At 53.4% G+C, this 19475-nt stretch overlaps 6 protein-coding genes across 6 annotated transcripts; 4 read left to right on the top strand and 2 right to left on the bottom strand.

Moving 5' to 3' along the window:
• Positions 1-311: 311 nt before the first annotated feature.
• Positions 312-1097, bottom strand: PG998_006782 (uncharacterized protein; the record flags this gene model as incomplete). Its single annotated transcript, XM_066873598.1, has 1 exon — positions 312-1097. The coding sequence occupies one exon, from the start codon at positions 1095-1097 to the stop codon at positions 312-314; it is 786 nt and encodes a 261-aa protein (XP_066729543.1).
• Positions 1098-1996: 899 nt separating this feature from the next.
• On the top strand, positions 1997-2539 carry PG998_006781 (uncharacterized protein; the record flags this gene model as incomplete). Its single annotated transcript, XM_066873597.1, has 1 exon — positions 1997-2539. One exon carries the CDS (start codon positions 1997-1999, stop codon positions 2537-2539), a length of 543 nt encoding a protein of 180 aa, XP_066729542.1.
• Positions 2540-2960: 421 nt separating this feature from the next.
• On the top strand, positions 2961-3686 carry PG998_006780 (uncharacterized protein; the record flags this gene model as incomplete). The annotated part of the gene is made up of 1 exon (XM_066873596.1): positions 2961-3686. The coding sequence occupies one exon, from the start codon at positions 2961-2963 to the stop codon at positions 3684-3686; it is 726 nt and encodes a 241-aa protein (XP_066729541.1).
• Positions 3687-10588: 6902 nt separating this feature from the next.
• Positions 10589-12905, top strand: PG998_006779 (GTPase-activating protein; the record flags this gene model as incomplete). Its single annotated transcript, XM_066873595.1, has 3 exons — positions 10589-11356; positions 11394-12684; positions 12745-12905. The coding sequence occupies 3 exons, from the start codon at positions 10589-10591 to the stop codon at positions 12903-12905; spliced, it is 2220 nt and encodes a 739-aa protein (XP_066729540.1).
• A 1112-nt stretch (positions 12906-14017) lies between these two features.
• Positions 14018-17429, top strand: PG998_006778 (peptide transporter ptr2; the record flags this gene model as incomplete). Its single annotated transcript, XM_066873594.1, has 7 exons — positions 14018-14323; positions 14540-15279; positions 15380-15545; positions 15608-16156; positions 16235-16944; positions 17106-17131; positions 17182-17429. The coding sequence occupies 7 exons, from the start codon at positions 14018-14020 to the stop codon at positions 17427-17429; spliced, it is 2745 nt and encodes a 914-aa protein (XP_066729539.1).
• A 1217-nt stretch (positions 17430-18646) lies between these two features.
• PG998_006777 (uncharacterized protein) lies at positions 18647-19339 on the bottom strand (the record flags this gene model as incomplete). Its single annotated transcript, XM_066873593.1, has 1 exon — positions 18647-19339. The coding sequence occupies one exon, from the start codon at positions 19337-19339 to the stop codon at positions 18647-18649; it is 693 nt and encodes a 230-aa protein (XP_066729538.1).
• Positions 19340-19475: the final 136 nt, after the last annotated feature.

Here is a 19475-nt window from a genome sequence, read left to right as displayed (position 1 = left end):
CTATCTCCCTCTGTTGCTATGCTGACTATAGAGAACTTTGTATCCAATCCATTGCGCGGTCGTGGTGCTAAGACCCAAGGTTGAGTAGAGACCGTACCCAACAGTTGCGATGGCAGCTCCGAACATAACCCACAGTACGAACGGAATCTGGCTTTGGACTTGGTGGTATATTGAAGCTTAGAATCATTAGTATAGCTGGTATAGCTAGTATAATAGTATCGCCAGTATAGTGGTATAGAGATGACATGGACAGGGTTTTCAAATTCCGCATCAAACAATCCATCAGAATTCGCGGGACTCCTTCCCCATTTTCAGTTGCGGGGGTGGACAACAGCATTCTCCTCAGCCGCCTCCCACCACTCCAGCCCCTTGAATCGCTCATACCACGCCGCGAGCTCCTTCAGCTCCTCCCCTTCTCCCTCGAACATGTCCCACCCGAACGTCAACTCCAAGTACCTCCGACCCGCCGCAAGGCAGAAGTCGGCAAGCCCCGGGCCGCCCCCTCTCCCCGGAGTGAGCCAGCCCGTAGTCTTCAGGGACGCTGCCGCCCATGACTGGATCTTGCCCAGGTTCCTGGCCATGCCAGCGCGCGCGTTCAGTCCCGCGGCCCGGCTGCGGTCCTCGTTAGCCAGGCCGGACCACGCCGCCAGTGCGGGAACGGCGTGGCGTGTGTAGTACCCGGCGTCGAGCGTGGCGAGATTCGTGATGCCGATGATGTCTTGCATGGTGGCGACGTCGATGGGGTCGGTGGGCATGGCCGGAGGAGAGCCGCGACCGCCGTACACGGTCTCCAGATAGACCAGGATGGAGGCGCTCTCGTAGATATACCGCGTCTCGCCGGTCGCCGGGTCGGAGATTCCAAGGCATGGAGTGGACGCCCCTGGGGGTGCTGGGTTACTGGGATCGGCGAAGGTCCAGCCGCCCTTGGACATGTCCATGTGCATGCGGTTGATGCGCAGGTTGGATTCCGTGGTCCTGCCTTCAAGGAGGTCGGCTGACGAGGCGACTAGGCCTTTGGTGAGGAGATAATACCAGACTCTTCGGGGAAAGAACCCCTCGAGCCATAGCCAAAGCGTATGCTGAAGGTCGGAAGCCATTTTTAGTTCGTGTAGTAGAGTTGGGTCAGTTGAGCCAAGTGTAAAAATGAATCTTTAGCGGGAAAGAGGTAGAGTGAAGCTGGATGTGAAGTTTGATGGTGATTTTGATCTCCAGTACAGAGCGGTCATCGACATGTCTTATATATCAAGACATTTTCGTTTCTTTACTTGAGATATGTCACAGAACGACTCTTACTACCCCTGTTTGACATTCTAGTCTCCGAGGGCCCACATTCTTGGCGTCGGGCACTTTTGACAAAGCACTCGGAGACATACGCCGGCATCGTCGACTTTCCGGGGCTTATTATACGGAAGGGCCTACAGACTGGTCTCCAATATCAACAACAAACCCTGCGAGGTTTTCCATTTCGGACCATGTCCCAAAACCTTTCTATGCCTAGTTACGGTCATGCGTCATTTGAATTGTATGCATCCATCTATGAAATACCAAGACTATGCCATGTTTGGATAAAGACAGGCCTTGATTGGTTACAATGACTATCGGGATACAAATCTACATGATGTGAGTTTCTCATTGCTACTGGGTGGATGACTTTGTACCAGGTCTAGGCCGACGTAGGAAAGAAACGTGGCAAAAACCAGACAAACGCAGTTGGCCACCTCCTGATCAAAGAATGAAGTGAATGATATTGTCTTATGTTTCTTTGCCAGAGAACAATGTTTCGGAATGACGACAATTTTATTAGCCTCTGGGGCTAACAATGAGGAGGGAATAAGTGAAAAGCCCCTGTCTCTTCGTGCCCCCAGTCCAGGTTGCTTGTGTGAAAAGGCTATACAGCACAATCAAACCACCATCCCGGTACTTAAAGAGCTCACCTGAGTTCCCTGTACCTTACAAACTAATCCGTCGTAACTCACTAACAAGCTAACGGACGGCCATGATATCTCTACCTCTACCCACGGAGCGGGTTATGGTGCCCAGCCACCTCCCCAAGCTCACCATCTACCAGCCGGACTGGTTCGAGGAGCAGAATGCGCGAGAACGCGAGGCGGATTTCGGCTTCCGGCGCGAGATGGCCCTGAAGAAGCTCTGGTCCGTATACGACGAGGACGAGATCGACGAGTACCTGCAGCTCGACGACGACGACCCGCTCATCGGGGAGGTTCTTCTGGATCTGGGGCTGTACCAGGGGGTCCACACGGAGTCGTTGCACCATCTCATGGAGGAGTTCGGCATGCTTGAGACGGAGGAAGAGGAGGAAGGAGAAGTATACTCGGCTGCTGGTGGCGACGACGACGACGATGCGCAAAGCGATGAATACCTCGATTACTACAGAGAAGAGCTGGGTGTTGATTCAGTTGAGAGCCTGTCCGAGACGGATTCGCAGGACGAATGCTATAGTGAAGAAGAGGCGATCGAAGAGAAGGAAAATAGGGGCTACTACAGTGACGCCAATGACGTGGTGGGCGAAACAAGCTGATTCCTTGGTATCAAATGGGGGAAACACAGGTGACAAAGGGCAACAAAGCACGACACGTGGTTTCCTTTGTACCTATATCGATTCCTCTTAAATGTCATTGTTAATACAAAAGATATGTTTATTTTCGGCGTGAGACAGATGACATTGGCTTTGTGAATATTTGACCTCGAGCTACAACTTTGAGAATTATACAAGCACCGCCACATTTAGCTATAAATGTATACCGATCGCCACACTGGATTGATATGTCATCGAAGAACCGTATTGCAAACACTCGTCATCTAACTAAGTTGACATATCCATCAGTACTGATACAAATATTGGCCAGGTAGCACACACGGGAAACAAGTCCGGGCCAGTCTCGGATTACCCGCTGGGAGAGTCTAAGCAGCGTCCTCTCCAAAGGAACGTTCACGAAAAAATGGCCATGGGACTGTGCTTCTCATGCTTCAGTGATGGGGAGTCGGCTGTATGCGAGGCAGAGTCCAGGTCTCTGCCCCGATGCGAGCCCAGGCCTGCAGACGACCACCAGCACACCTCGGACGGTCAGGTGCCACAACGATCGATCTCTAACAGCAGCCACTCGAGAGGCCTTAGACTCATCGTGCCCCCAAACCTAGTGCGAAGAGACAGCATCGACCGAGCCATGGCAACTAATCCCAGCTGTGGCCCTGAAGACAGCCCCACGTGGATTGAGGCATCTCCTCTGTCCACCAAGTTGGCGTTTCACCGGGATGCAGACCCCGACGGTAGTAAGGGGCTAGAGCATAAGGATATCGAGAAGTACAAGCAGAACAGAAGCGGCACGGCGATATGGGAGCCGCTTGGCCAGTCAAAGTCCTCTTGCATCTGGGATGAGACGATGGTCCAGAACATGAGTTCCGGGCTAATTGTTATCGAGGCTCGCCGACGAGTGCGGAAGTACTATAAGGAGCAGTACGACGCTGTCCGGAAGGATCTGGACGACGACCTAGCCGCCCGAAAGTGCGGGCTACCTGATATCGCAAGGAGGATGATGGGGGACAAGGAGTGGCGGAAAAAGACAGCCGAGGCCATTAGGCTTACTGAGTCGATTGCCGAGAAGAAGGATGAAGCCACGAGGAGGGTGATGTCGATACTCGACTCCCGCTTGAAAGAGAAGAGGTAAGTGATAGGAGGGATAAGAGAGCTCACCGCCGGCTCGTGTGAGACAGCGTAGACCATACATTTATTTTCTATGCCAATCGGATGACTTGTGGCTCGCCAAACTTGCAAGCCCGACGTGACTGTGATATAAATAATTCAGAGACACCAACCGAGCCGGTGTTCGACTCTCAAACGAGACAGCGACGGCAGGCTCGAGACAGATCCTGGCGGCCGACTAACTATCCAAGCTCGATTGTAAACAAACCCATCTCGCTCAAACCGGCCGTAAAGTGGTTGTCCACCGTTACTGTAATCTTGGGCAAAACCTGCACAAGGAATTGCCATGCTTGTTTGACCCCAGTCGTAGGACGTGACGGATGGAGAAAGAAGATGAAGAACAAAACGACTGCCTTGGAATTGCAATGCGCGGTCATGCGAGTGATTCATAGAGTTGTGGTTCGTTCTTAGGGATATTGACTCGTATTCTCCTAGGGAGTCGATCAGCAGCAGGGGCAGAGAGCCCAACGGCGTCCGTGCCAGCATCCGTGCAGCAGCCCATCATCTGACATCACTGGCAACTGGGGGAAAGATATCCCTGAGAGAGAGAGAAAGCGGCACAGTCGCGCACATCCCTGTGAAGGCCTGTCTGGCAAGAGGCGGCCAAAAGCGCACAACCGGATGCCTGGGTCCAACGTTGGGGTTGAAGTGGATGTGTGTCAGTGTCAGTCAGATTTTAGAAGAGGATGAGCAGGAGGGCGGGCGCCCCGAAGTGGTCGGATGGCCGGGTTGAGATGTCAGCTGCTCAGCCATCTAATCTTAATAGCTACTTATTGATCCGTGGGATTCCCAAAGACACCCGAGAAGAGGGCTGAGGCGCACGCGCGGGTAACCACATCCCGTACTTGGATGTATGTACGGAGTATGGAGTATGGAGTATGTCCAGAAGTATGTCTGTATGTCTGTATGTACGAGACTGCGGATCGCCGACCTTGCCGAGATGAAGCTGAAAAAAGAGGGTGGAAAAGTGTCCGAGCACTCCCACTTCCCCCCAAAAAGGCACCGGGTCACCTGTTGCCCCTTGTCTAGGCTCCTCCCTCCCCCACAAACCTAGGCGGCTAGTCAGGTACAAAAGCAACCTGACTGACGGTAGACGGGCACAACTGCAAGGAACAAGACTAAGAAACACACCTCAGCCTAGACTGACGATTCAGTGTGAGATGGTGTGGGATATCGCCCTACTTACTACCTATCGGAATACGAATATACATAATTCATCGGGACCGCTACGGAAAGAAAAAGCGAGATGGAAACAGAAGTTCATCTGGGAGTCGCGTCCATTCCATTGACTGCTTGCCAAGCCGTATTGTAGTCAGGTTGCAGGTTGCACTACACATGTCAAAATATGCCAATCCACGTCTGACGACAGAAGTCTCTAACGAGTCTCATCATATGTGTCTAACCTGTGTACATGTAATAACTCGGGCAAATCTGCACCTCGTCTAGCGGGAAGATTGTAGTTATTTTTGTACATTCGAGTTGATCTTGCGACTTGCCGTCTTCTCATTCCTTCCAGTCTGCGCCTATGTACTTTTGACATGCTTGTTGGCAACCCACAAGCTGATAGGAAAGTGCTCATTTTCGCCTGGGCTTTCTCCTAGACCATGTGCCCGTGTCTCTAGCCGCGGGCCGTGGCTTGATGAGACTGCTTGAAAAGTACTGTAGGAGGCGACATGGCTTGAAGAAACCGAATAATTGGCATGGCGTCTTCAATGGCCTCTAGATCATCGCAGCCACCACCAGCACACGCCGTCCGAAGGGGGAATGAAGGCCACAGGTGGCAAAGTGCCTATCTACCTTTGTCTCTACATCTTGGCCTGCAACATGAGTCATTTTGCAACAAGAGATCGTCCCATGTACCCCGCGTTGGGTTATCAACGGCGGCTGCACCAGTCCATATCCAGCCAAAATATGCACGCAGGGCACACATGGCAACGATGGAGCCGGAATCTGTTCCTTCTTCTTCAGCAAGCCTAGTAGGCTCCATACGTCATGAATCATTGCCCCCGGGATGCCGAGGAGTCAGCCGCAAAAGATGGGCCAATTTTCTATCACAATGTTACGACGACAGTGACGTGGCGGGGAGGCTTGAGCAAACCCAAACATCAACAAAGAACAGCTCAGCACGGCCGGCCGAAAAGGGAAGCCTGTCTGCCTAGTGGCTTTCCCATTCGATAGGGCTATCGTTCCGTGGAGGATACGGCAACATGCCACTGCCACCGGAACAGTCGCGCCCGGGGGTTAGGGGTGCGCGTTGAGAGGATCTTGGGTCTGGACTTGCGGCGAGATTTAGCCAGACGATCTCCCCGTCTGATTGTGTCCTCGCGGGACTGAACCATGTTTGTCGATGGTTGGAAAGATTGGTACATGGAGAAATAAAACCAATAAAATGTACAATAGTGTGCGCATGTATCTCTGCAAATCAATCTCACCAAGGCTGAGCTAGTCAGGGTTGGCGATAAGACATCCCCAGCTCTGCTGCAGCCATGGCGCGCAGGATCCGTGTGTACCGTACCGGGAACATGACTTTTGGGAAGCCCAAGGCCGACGGCATTCCGGCGGCCCTGTCCCTGAACGTCTCCGTCCTCTCATCACTCGTCGTGATGTTTCCGTGCCCCTCGTATGGTTTGTGTGCTTGAAATTAACAATTCCCACTGCCTGCGAAAGGGTGCAGTAGCTGGTAGCCATTGCGTCGTCGTGGGATGGGGTGGAACGTTGATTGCATGCTGGGCAACACTCAGCCTCCTCCTTAGGCTCGTCGAATCGGCAGGCTAATTTATTACGAGCGCGCGCTGCTGCTCCCCCCCAAAATAGCCATTGAAGGTTTGTTTCATGTAGCAACTTCGCAAGGTGCTCCGGATCCTTGCAGCCGTCAATCTGCCGATACCTACCTGCAATACTACAGTACTACTGTACTTTTCGTCAACACGTCAACAGGTTCGAGTGTATGTAGCATTCTCGGCAAGTGAAATTCATTGATTGTTTCGTTTGGCTGGGATCCCTTGCGCCCCGTCGACTGTGCGCGTGGGATTCCATCGTGTAAGACGCCGCGTCTCGAAGCGCTCGCTTGATTCGAAACAAAGCTGACCTGCATATGTACGTAGGTTGGGTATGCATGCAGCCAACCTCAATCCACCGAGCTGGGTAAAGGACATCATCGTACGGGACTATTTTCATTCGTGATTCCACAGAATGTACCGAGAGGTCACATCACGATGTATCCGATGTTGGGCCAGGCATGTCTTTTCTTTGCCTGTAGCTTTCCAGGGGTTATATCGGTCAGACTCAACCGGGAAGGTTCGATACAGAGAACAATCAAGCGAATACTTAGCAAATGCATGTGAGCACTTTATCAGTAGGTTAATAATCTTCAGTACCGCTGCGTGCATGCATGCAAGTCGCATGGCATGGGCTTGGGCGGCTTTTCTGCTGGCGTCCCCGAACAGAGCCCGAACTCCACTTGACGTGATGCTCGCCGGACCCTTGCCGAGATGCAAAAAGGAATGAGCAACGGCAACGTCGATTGCGATTGAGGTTGTTAGATGGTATTCTCAGACAAGGTCTAGCGTCGGCGAGAATACCCCCTATTAGATCACCTACCAGACTCTTGGGGTCGGGGCTGAATGACATGACCAAAGGAGCGATACGAAAGAATCCATGCGTATACTGCTGAATACATATTATTGGTCCATTCCTTCCTTCCGCAACAAATGCTCCTGTCTCGGGACTAGAGGTGCTGGCTGGCTATTGTGAGTTCAGTGAGTCTCCATTGCCACTCGCGTGCCGCCTGCTCTGTTCTGCGTGAAGATGAAGAGCGACGTCCCTGCAGCATGCATATTTGGATTTAATTATCGGGAGGGTAGCAGGGTCTCCGACATTTTTCAAATAGGTGTGATGATATGCCTTATGCTGCATGTGGCCCGCCGGCACGCTGGACTTTGTTTCAGAGCTAACAATAACCCGAGAGGGAACAAATGGAAGAGATGCATCGCGGCCTCGGGTGGTCCTGGATGTGACCAGGTGTTTCGATTGTCGAACAGGAACTGCGCATCTCCCACACCATCATTCATGCCATGCTGACTACTGGCAGTTGCGTGTTGCGTGTGGTATCAAAGTTGAGGCCCCAAGTGGGATCTGGACATTTCTGTGTCTCCATGTACGCGCTATCTGCGAAGTACCCCCTGCTGTATCCCCTAAAAGGCCCTAACAGGACTAAGATCAAAATTGAACGACCCATTGCCCCATTGGGATAAGCTAGACCCCCCCTCTCGATCGACGTTCCTGGCCGATCTTTTTAACTCCCCCAAGCCCAAGACATTTTGCTCGCACTATCACCAGACTCCAGAAGCGAATCTATCTCTGCTGGAAACCTGGGCATAACCTGGGGCCGCCAAGGCCGGGTTCCAAGACAACGCGGCACGCAGGAACCGTGAGCAACAGTAAGCCCCTGATGGTAGAAGACACAGGACAAGGTCACAGTTTGACCGTCTGTTAACAAGACGGTATACTGCATGGCGATATCTCGGTGCTAGAGCAAACCGGCCGACCGATAGTCGAATTGATTGATACCTGAGTTTCCCTTTCTTTTATGACTCGGCGGAGGAAAACAAGTTTGGCCGGCCGACTACCATACCATCATCTACTGCTGCAACCCATCCATCCCATCACTGCTACATCATAAGCAATATTTGCCTGTAGTAGGTTAGTATACCGGCCAGCACTCGTCCATCTCATTTGAAGATAACTTGGATAAGTAGCGGGCTGCGTTGCCAATACCAGAAAGTTATCTCCACTCTCTCGGCTCTGGCAACCATCGGCCAATTGAGCGACCAGCTAATGCTGCAACCTTCCCTAGACTAGACTGGGAAACGGCATCGTCGTGCTAGACTGGAATGAGAAGAAAAATCTTGAACAGAGATACGGACTGCGAGCGTTCCCGGGTATGATGTACATACAGTATATACGGATGTGCTTGTGCACACCATACATGCCGGTGAGATGGGCAATTGCACTGCAGATCGATCCGCTTAAGTTTTTTCTTCCGGCTGTTTCTCTCCTCGATGCACGCAACTGCACATTGCTTGTCCAGCTGTTTCCCCCGATTCCCCTTGTCCCCTTTTAATAAGGTGGGCATGGGCAGGCCCAGCAGGTTCCAGTGTTTTTTGCAGGCTCCGGTTTTCTTTTAGCACCCCTAGCATGCCTAGCACCCCTGGCACCGCCCCTCGATGTGCCTGACCTCTGAAACGGCGAATTAGTTGCGAGTATCAAATCAATCGCGGGTATCCCACTTGGGGCTGCTTGGGGCCTGGCCGACTCTCTGCGCTACTGCACGAACTGCTGCTGCACCCTTTCTAGCTGCAGATGCGCTATCAGCGACCCCTTCTGCCCATGCTGTTAGGCTAGCCTAGCCAGTACGGTACGCATGTACATGCCCCCTACCCTCAGAAGCCCCCTCCCGCCATCCATTTCGTCCCCCCCATCACCCTATCACCTCCATCAGACACCTCGGCCCCTCCTCGTCCTACCTTTACCCATAACGAACTGGATTTCAAAAGTGTGTGTCGGTGTCTGTCTGGCTGGCTGCTTTCTCGCTCTCTCTGTTTGTCGACTGTGGTAGTAGTTGATTGGAGACTGTCCATCTTCTCGTCTTTCTCTCCCCTTTCAGAAAACCAATTCAATTGAATCAATTCGCCCTCTCTCACCCACCCTCCCCGTAGTAAACTCGGCTGCCTTCAACTCTTTGCGTTCGACCCGGGACCTCCTGTCTGTGCTTGCATTTCCACGTGCGACAAAACTGCAGACCGTACAGCACAAGCACATCACGTACAGTAAATCGAAGAAGAAGCGACGATACCGACCCCATCTTCCAAGTCCTCCCATATCGTCTCAGCCAAATCAAACACGTAGAAAAGTCGTGCAACATTTCAGCTGCATCCTGCGTGTCTCGAACAAGAACGGTCGTCTTGTCTTACCTGAAGGAAGGACATACCCGCCCTCCCTATTCGTCGCACTTCGACCGGCAACCGCTCGCACTTTATGTTGTCAAACACCAATTTCGAACCTGCTGCTCATAATTATACTTAACCTGCCCTATTGACCCAACGCGCCGGCCAAAAGGCTGTTCTGTCCGACCTAGCATATACGCCCGGAAAGTCTACACTGCCACCAGGGAGCAGTACTCGCGGACCCCCCATATTGCAAATTAGTGCAGCGCCTGGCAACTGCTGGTCATAAGGGGGTAGCTTCTCACTATTACCTACCTAGAAAATTCGGGCAACACACCACGCCCACACACGAGTCATCCGAAGGAAACCTAAACTTCCGAGAGAACCCCTTGAAAGGCGTTTTCAATTGACGCGACCCTAACAAGACGAAGAAGGCGTGTAACCTCGACGCCCGACGCCAGAAGGGACATTCGCGGCGTTCCTATTGACATTCCGTGGCGCACAACCGGCCTGGTAGCCGACCCTCAAAACCCCTTACACTCTCTCACATTCCAGTGCTCTCATTTCAGCTCTTGCTGTAAACGAGGCAATCAAATCCCGAATCGACTTACCTTGCGAAGCCACGCATACCTCGCCGCGCTTTGGCGCCAACTCTTTCTTGCCAGCAGGTCGCCCTCGGTGCTTGCCAATCCAGCAAAAACAAGAGTGCTCAGTCGACCGTTCTAATTAACACCAGAGCGATCTACCGCCGCCTCTGCCTCCAACCGGGACTGCATTCGCCAGTCACGCGAGACCTCTAGGTCGATCCACCTCCTTAATGCCGCCCAGAACCAATTCCAACATGTCTGTCATGTTACAAACTCCGTCACGGGCGTCGACAGCCTCGTCATCTTCATTTCAGCCCATATCCCGCCAGAACACCATGTCTTCCTACGATGGCTCGCGATCAGCCCGCCAGTCGAAGCGATACTCCATGTCGGCCCTGTACATGTCCATGTCGGCCAACGAGAGCGAGTTAGAAATCGAAGATGACTTGGCAAAGGCCCAAAAGATTCTACGCGAACTCAAGTCCAAGATCTCGTCGCAGTCCAAGAAGAACTTCGTGCTCGAGAAGGATGTGCGGTACCTCGACTCCCGGATTGCTCTGCTCATCCAGAACCGCATGGCGTTGGAAGAACAGAACGAAGTTGCGAGCCATTTGGAAGATGCTACCGAGCTGCAGGAGGGTGCCTTCCCGAACGACGACAAGACGCAAAAATACGGCAACCTGCTGTTCCTCCTGCAGTCCGAACCCAGACATATCGCCCATCTCTGTCGTCTCGTCTCTATGTCCGAAATTGACTCGTTATTACAAACCGTCATGTTCACAATCTACGGAAACCAGTACGAGAGCCGTGAAGAGCATCTGCTCTTGACCATGTTCCAGTCTGTCTTAACATACCAGTTCGATACGACCCCAGAATACTCCTCGCTTCTGAGGGCAAACACGCCGGTCTCCCGCATGATGACAACCTATACCCGCCGTGGCCCAGGCCAAAGCTTCTTGCGGACTGTATTGGCCGACCGCATCAACAGCCTCATTGAGCTTAAGGATCTTGATTTGGAGATCAACCCGCTCAAGGTGTACGAGCGCATGTGCGAGCAGATCGAGGAGGACACCGGCAGCCTGCCTGCCTCTTTGCCGCGGGGCGTCACTGCGGAACAAGCTGCCGAGAACACAAGTCCAGGCCATTATCGAGCCCCGGCTGACCATGTTGACTGAGATTGCTAACGGCTTTCTCAACACCATCATCGAGGGCTTGGACGAGGCGCCTTACGGAATCCGGTGGATCTGCAAGCAGATTCGGAGTTTAACGAAGAGAAAGTACCCAGACGCTACCGACCAGATTATCTGCACACTGATCGGAGGTTTCTTCTTCCTGCGCTTCATCAACCCCGCTATCGTGACGCCAAAATCATACATGCTCATTGACGGTGCGCCGGCCGAACGCCCGCGGAGAACTCTGACCCTGATCGCCAAGATGTTGCAAAACCTGGCCAACAAGCCATCGTATGCCAAGGAGCCGTACATGGCCAACCTGCAGCCCTTCATCCAGCAGAACAAGGACCGTGTCAACAAGTTCATGCTCGACCTCTGTGAAGTGCAAGACTTCTACGAGAGCTTGGAGATGGACAACTACGTAGCTCTATCCAAGAAAGACCTCGAGCTGTCGATTACACTCAATGAAGTCTACGCCATGCACGGACTCCTCGACAAGCACACCGGAGAGCTTTGCAAGGACGAGAACTCCCACTTGGCGTTGATCATCAACGAGCTCGGCCCGGCTCCGCCTCAGGTGCCTAGGAAAGAAAACCGAGCCATCAACCTGCCTCTCTTCAGCCGATGGGAGACCGCCATCGACGACCTTACCGCCGCTCTAGATATCACCCAGGAGGAAGTGTTCTTCATGGAGGCCAAATCGATCTTCGTCCAGGTCATGCGATCCATTCCGCCTAATAACTCGGTTTCTCGCAGACCCCTCCGCCTTGAGCGGATTGCCGACGCCGCTGCCACCTCCAAGAACGACGCTGTCATGGTGCGCAAGGGTATTCGGGCCATGGAACTTCTGAGTCAGCTCCAGGAAATGAAGGTTATCGACAAGTCGGACCAGTTTGGTCTCCTCAGAGACGAGGTGGAGCAGGAACTGCAGCATCTTGGTTCATTGAAAGAAGGTGTGCTCACAGAGACACAGAAGCTCGAAGAGGTGTTTAAGACGATCCGAGATCATAACTCGTACTTGGTCGGCCAGCTCGAGACATACAAAAGCTATCTTCACAACGTCCGGAGTCAATCGGAGGGCACCCGCCGCAAACAGCAAAAGCAACAGGTCCTCGGTCCCTACAAATTCACCCACCAGCAGCTCGAGAAGGAAGGTGTCATTCAGAAGAGCAATGTTCCGGACAATAGGAGAGCCAACATATACTTCAACTTCACTAGTCCCCTGCCTGGTACCTTTGTCATTTCGCTTCACTACAAGGGTGAGTCCCTCCCCGAAAGGATGATACCATGTAGTGACAAGTTTCTAACGCAACCCACAGGTCGAAACCGGGGACTTCTCGAGCTTGACCTGAAGCTCGATGATCTGCTCGAGATGCAGAAAGATAACCAGGACGACCTCGACCTGGAATACGTACAGTTCAACGTCCCGAAAGTGTTAGCACTGCTGAACAAAAGATTCGCAAGGAAGAAGGGGTGGTGAGCGGGACCACAGTATTTGCAGCTTACGGATTTTTACCGATTTTCTTTCTCAATACGCAACAGCTTGCCGTTACTCTGGACGTCAACGCCGTTCGCACTGTCTCTCTCCTTCCTATGGCTTGGCGTTCTGGCGGGTCATTTCGACGTGATACCAATACTTTTGATATACGACCACCGATTTCCTCCTCCACCTATCCCTGGAGATGGCTTGCCGGCTTCTCGGACCGACCACGATCTCGCCTGTACTACTACTACCGAATCTTTCGCGGAGGGCAGCTTTGTTTATGCATCCCACGTTTTCACTAGCGACTTACGATTTTCCCTATTACCGGCACGACCGCCGGTTCATGTGGCTACCGGGCATACACGTCTTACACCGGCGATGCCTGTATATTTCTTCTAATACTTTACCTTCATGGCCTCTTGGCGAAGCTACGTCGGACAGCTCTTGTCGACCTGTGCTTTCTAATCACCAAGCTATCCTTGTTGGTGCCACCTCGGACGATACCACATTGGACATGACAGCCGCTCGTCTTGACACGGACGGCGACCGACATAGTCTGGTGTTTAACATTGACAATGGGAAACGGGAGTTACGGCTGGTCCGGAGGCTTCAATGTATTATTTGATCTTTTACGGTTGGGGAGGATGATGGGCACTTATAGTAATTCCTTATGAAGCATGAGTCGTCGATGTCGGGCTGGGCAATTTGCTTTTTCATCTTTTTACCCTTCTCAGCGGAGCAGGGAGGCATGAGGGGTAACGAGGGGCGGAGCTTTATAGGGCAATCCAGGGGTTTCGGTCGGGGAGAGGAGTCGCAGCAGCAGCGTGGTTTGTGCGCGTGTCTCTCGGTGGTCGGTACTTGGACAGAAGAAGGGCTTCTTCTGGCTTGGTGCGAATCACTGGTTTCGCTCTTGCGCGCGCAGATAGATGAATCTCATGAATGCACATTTTCCCATGTTACTACTGCTTACGGATGCAATGGTTATGAGCGGTACAGGTAATTTGCCCCTATGCAAACACACCACCGGTATCTCCCACCTGCCTGGTTGAGCGAGGTCAACCGCTCGTTACCCATATTTCTAGACGACGGTCGCAGCAAGCGGCTCAGCGATGCGATGTTTACCCCGAAAGGCAGGCGGCATTTTGCCCAGCCCTGCGCCAAGGAAGATATGCCCGCTTTCCACAAAACCAACAGGGTACGATTCACCAAGAGCTCGGCATCGGTTGCAGATCACGCTTACTTACGAGAAACTCGACGAGAAGCTTTCGCCAATTGAGAGCCGGGCTACAAGGCACCACACGAGCGCATTCGTTAGCAATATGATACCTATCCGGGAAAAGAACCGCTCTCAGGCCGAAGCCGAAGCCGCACGAAACCGCGACCCCTGGAGCATCACGAGACAGCGGATTACTGATGTCAGTCATGCCCTCTCTACCCAGCTATCTATCTATCTGCTATCGGGGTAATCATTAAGTGCAGCCTTGGCCGTATTGGATGCAACCGATGATCACTCCTCTAGTCCATGAATGACGTGCGGGGGAAACGTTCCATTGGCACATTCCCCCAAACTCAAATCTCACTTAATATGCGCCAGCGGCACTGGTCGATTTCAGGCTCGTTTGTAGTTCTAGGCTCCTCAAGGTTCGTCGCGCCCTCTGGTCACGTTTCGGAACTTGTTCGAGAAATCGGGTGGCCACAGGACTGTCAAGTTACACACGTGCGCGCATCTGAAACTCCCTTCACTCGGAGCCGTGTTCAATTCGTTACCGTCGCACGAGCACAACAACAATGTCGACGACGGGAGACAAGGTGGACACTGCGGCGCTGCCCCCGCGGGGACGACCGCAGCAACCCCACCAGCGCCGCCGCCTAGCGACATCAAGAAGGAAACCCCGGTTTCCAGCGGGACGCCGCCGCCGCCCGACGACATCGTGGCCGAAAATCCAGCGGGCGAGAAGGGCGTCGCCGCCCTTTCCGACCCTTCAAAGGTGGTCGAGGAGATCCTGCGGGGCCCCAACGGCGAGGAGTACCCGACCAAGGACGAGCTGGCGACGCTGCGGCGCGTCAAGGGCACGATCCACTGGCTCATCTACACAGTGGCCTTCTGCGAGCTGTGCGAGCGCTTCGCGTACTACGGCGTCGTCCAGGTCTTCGTCAACTTCATCGCCGAGCCGCTGCCGCTTCCGCAGGACGGCGGCTCCGACACGGGCGCCGCCGGCACCTACGGCCAGCCGGGCGCCCTCGGCATGGGCCAGCAGGCCTCGACCGGCATCACCCTCTTCAACAGCTTCTGGGCGTACCTGATGCCGCTCTTCGGGGCCTACATGGCAGACACCTTCTGGGGCAAGTTCAAGACTATCAACGTGGCTATGTAAGTGGGTTCATGACGGGCTGTGACTACTTGTTCCTGCATGTCATCGCTGTCATCATTCTTGAGGTTTGGTCATGGCTGATTTGAGGTCTTATTCTAGAGGCCTTGCAACGTTCGGCCACATCCTGATCATCATCTCGGCTATTCCGGTCGTCATCAAATCCCCAAACAATGCCGCCATGGCGCCGTTCATCATCGGACTAATCTTCTTCGGCATGGGCGTTGGGTTCTTCAAGACGAACATCTCGCCCCTGATCGCGGAACAGGTATGAACCTCACCGCCCGAAATTCGCATCCTGCTTGTCAGTTTTCTAATCTGCTTATCTAGTATGAATCAACTCATCCGCGCGCTACCGTTAAGACTCTAGCTAGCGGTGAACGTGTCATCGAAGATCCTATCTTGACCATCTCTATCATCTACATGCGCTACTATTTCTTCATCAACGTTGGAAGCCTAGTCGGCCAGATCTCCATGGTCTATGCTGAGAAATATGTCGGGTTTTGGCTGGCCTTTACGCTACCGACAATCATGTTCCTCATCTGCCCTATCGTCATGTACTGGTGCAGACACAAGTACGTCCGCCACCCGCCGACGGGCTCCGTCTTGGGCAAGTCGCTGGGCATCATCCGCCTGGGCATGAAGGGACGCTGGTCCCTCAACCCGATCACGACCTTCCGCCATATGGCTTCCGACGACTTCTGGGACAGGTCGAAGCCGAGTAAGATCGAGAACAGGCCTTCCTGGATGACATTTGACGACGCCTGGGTCGACGAGGTGCGCCGTGGCTTCAAGGCCTGCACCGTCTTCCTTTACTATCCTATCTACTGGCTTCCTGTATGTTACCCCTTTTCGCGCAAACTTCCTGCTATCATGGGGGTATGCTCTTGCCTCTCCAGTTGCTAACCGATATAACCCTCCAAGTACAACCAACTGTACAACAACCTGGTCTCCCAGGCCGCCACCATGAAGCTTGGCGGCGTCCCCAACGACATCGTCAACAACCTGGATCCCATCGCGCTGCTCATCTTCATCCCCATCGTCGACAAATTCGTGTACCCGGCCATCGCACGGACTGGGTTCAAGCTGACGCCCATCAAGAAGATCACAGCGGGGTTCGCGTTCGGCACGCTGGCCATGGTCGCGACGACGGTGGTGCAGCACTACATCTACGTCGACTCGCCCTGCGGCGACCACCCGACCAAGTGCGCGGCGGGCCCGCCGCCGCACATGAGCGTGTGGATCCAGACGCCGGCGTACGTGCTCATCGCCTTCGCCGAGATCGCGGCGTCCATCACGGGGCTCGAGTACGCCTTCACCAAGGCGCCGCGCAACATGCGCGCGCTCGTCACGGCCGTCTTCTGGTTCGCGCAGGCCATCTCGTCGGCCATCGCGCAGGCCTTCGTGCCGCTCGCCAAGGACCCGCTGCTGGTCTGGCTCTACACCACCATCTCCGTCATCGCCGCCGTCGGCGGCGTCGGCTTCTGGTACACGTTCCGCGCCCTCGACGCCGAGGAGGAGGCGCTCAACGCCCTGCCCGACTCCGAGTTCCACGGCAGCCGCAACAAGGACGAGGACCCCGAGGCGACGCTGGCGGTGCGGCAGAGGCAGGAGGAGCAGAAGAAGTTGCGCGAGGTTCAGGGGGCTGGAGTGATCGGATGGTTGGGGTAAGTAGAGTAGCTTGAGGGCTGGGATACATGGGATAAATGCGATAATTGAAATAGCTGTAATAGCCAGAGTGGTTGGAGCAACTGGAGTGACTGGAGTGACTGGAGTGATCAGAGGGGTCGCTAGCTAAATTATCCTGAATTGTATGCATCATCCCCAGCCATTCCAGTCGCTCTTCCCGCCTGAGTATGTAAGACGAACGTACACAAAGACACCAAAGAACACACATAGTGTAGAGGTAAGGCAGCAGGGCGTAGCGGATGCGTATGGCGATACGACTGTCCTCGGTTACGGTAGGCCAGACGCAAGGCTCTTGGCTACTAGTACCCAGCGTCGTGTGGTTCCGGTAGAAGGGGGAGAAAGCCGACAGCTGCATCTAGCGAGCGCAAAGCTTCATATTCGCGTTCCAGCAATCGAAGTTCCAAACAATGTTGCGGGTGCCGCCGTTCCAGATTGGACGGATATGTCACTAGCGACTCATTGAGGGGAGGGATATCATGAGATGCTCGATGTCGCGCCAGTTGTAAGACAAGCTAGGAGGTTGGCGGGCTCCAGCTTTCCATTTCCAAGAAAATGCTGGGCCTTATAGGGGGCGAATGCGTTTAGTTGAATCTTCGGCTGTCGTTTGTAGTAAAAGTTCCACCATGAGAGACTATGCAGCGTGTTGTAGTTGAGGTAATCGCTTAAAGGCTTTTATACCGTCCTTCAAGGCGTCTGTACCTATGCGTAGAGATTGCTCAATATAAGGAACAAGTTAGAGCGAAATATGTGTATATTTCTAATGTCTTCGTCTAGTGTATACCCGCCGTTGATTTGCTGAATGATAGTCTGCAATTTCGTCTGGCACATTCATTCTTTTTTCTTCCATTTTCCCTTGAGAATTTGTCTTTTATTTCAGAAGAAGAGGGCATGAACTCGGTTATCTTTCCAACCTTTGGCAAAGGTTTACAGCAATCCAAATCCTCAGCACCCATCTCCCATATCCCAGAAACTTGATCCAGAGTTTCAACCGCCGCCGACTCGTAAACTCACCCACGCGTGTTTACGCGCACAAAGGCGACACAAGGGGTCTCGTCGAAGGGAGGGCGACCAGGTGCGGCGGCAGAGGCGTAAACAGCGGCTCCGGAAGCAGCGAGTTGCCGGCAAGCTGAAAGGACGTCCTGGTGGAGGGAATGCCGGAGCGACTCTCTCGCATTGTTGTAGACCTTCTTCTTTCCTTGTTTTCAACTCTTCTTGTTCAAGTCGAAATCGAGTCATCAGCATAATAGAAGCGAAGACCTTGATGATAGCTACCCGTGACGACTAATGGCTTGGTGTCTCGGGGCTTTTTGTTGTAGACCTTGGGCATCTATGGCGGGAAGCATAGATGAAGATATTTAATTAAGCCCCATACCAGAGGTTTTATCAAGACCCGATCATCGAGTGGAGGCCAATCATGGGAGAGCCGAACGGAGAGGGTCAGGAAGTTGTCGAAAAATGGTTCAGCCAGTCGGCAACAACCATTAGATCAGCGGCGGACACTGGCCAGCAACGAGCGATGGCCTACAGATTGTGTTATACGTTGCAAGACTTCTTCGTATAGCTTGAAGTCCATCGGGATGTAGTTGAGAGACCCTCGAGATTTCTCTATGTTATGTCGAGGATGGCCTGACGTGATTTCAAGCCAACCCACCCTCGACGTTCCGTGTCGGATGAATAAGGTTACGGCTGTTCTTCGGCGGCGGTGCTGTCTTGGTTGACGTCAGATACCGATGTCTTCTCGGTAACGGCGTCATCGTCACTGGCATGTGTATGTTCTTCGGAGCTGATTTGGGCAATGGCACCGGTACTTGTGATTTTGTTGAGCCCTTGGGAGTTGTTCATGTGTTGAATAATGTCTCTCACAATCATCAAGCACTTGCCTAGCTTGTTTGCGCCCCAAGCCTGTCTGCTCTCCATGGCATATTCCTCCTTGAATCCGATGCCCCAGATGTAGTCGTACGGGCTCGCCTCGGCCAAGACACTGCCAGTCGTGCCCATGAGCATCTTGGTCAGTGCCGGGATCTGCGTGAACTTGCAAAGGTTCCCCTCCACGACCGCGTCGACGCCGGCCGTGTCCCAGACGTCGTCGCTGAAGTTCTTCACAGCCCGGCCCATGGCCTTGTGTTGGCGCGGTGACTTCTTCGGGCTTTTGAGGATGGCGGCCGCGGTGCTGGCGTCCCCGAACGTCTCGGCCTTGCGGTACATCATGTACTGCTCGGCCGTGGTGAACTGGTTTCCGTCGCAGAAAAACGCCGACTTGTACCATTGGCAGAACGCGCCGTACTTATCCGCTGTTCTCCAGAAGAACACCACGGGGGAGTCGGCTGTTACCGACGCGCTTCCGTCGAAGCCTTTAAATGAGATGGGAGCCATGGTGGGTGTATAGCATGGGACTAATTGAATTGATACTATGGTATAAGAGCGAGTAATTCATAAGACGATGTATTTGCGATGGGCAGATGACTTTCAAGTAAATGAGAATGGGGAAGAGAGTGGTCTTATACGCAAA

Source organism: Apiospora kogelbergensis (genome assembly GCF_038363985.1).
Source record: "Apiospora kogelbergensis strain CBS 113332 chromosome Unknown utg000005l_segment0_segment0, whole genome shotgun sequence".
Lineage (NCBI taxonomy): Eukaryota > Fungi > Ascomycota > Sordariomycetes > Amphisphaeriales > Apiosporaceae > Apiospora > Apiospora kogelbergensis.
Note: the sequence above shows the minus strand (reverse complement) of the source record. Positions and strands in the feature narration are given on the sequence as shown.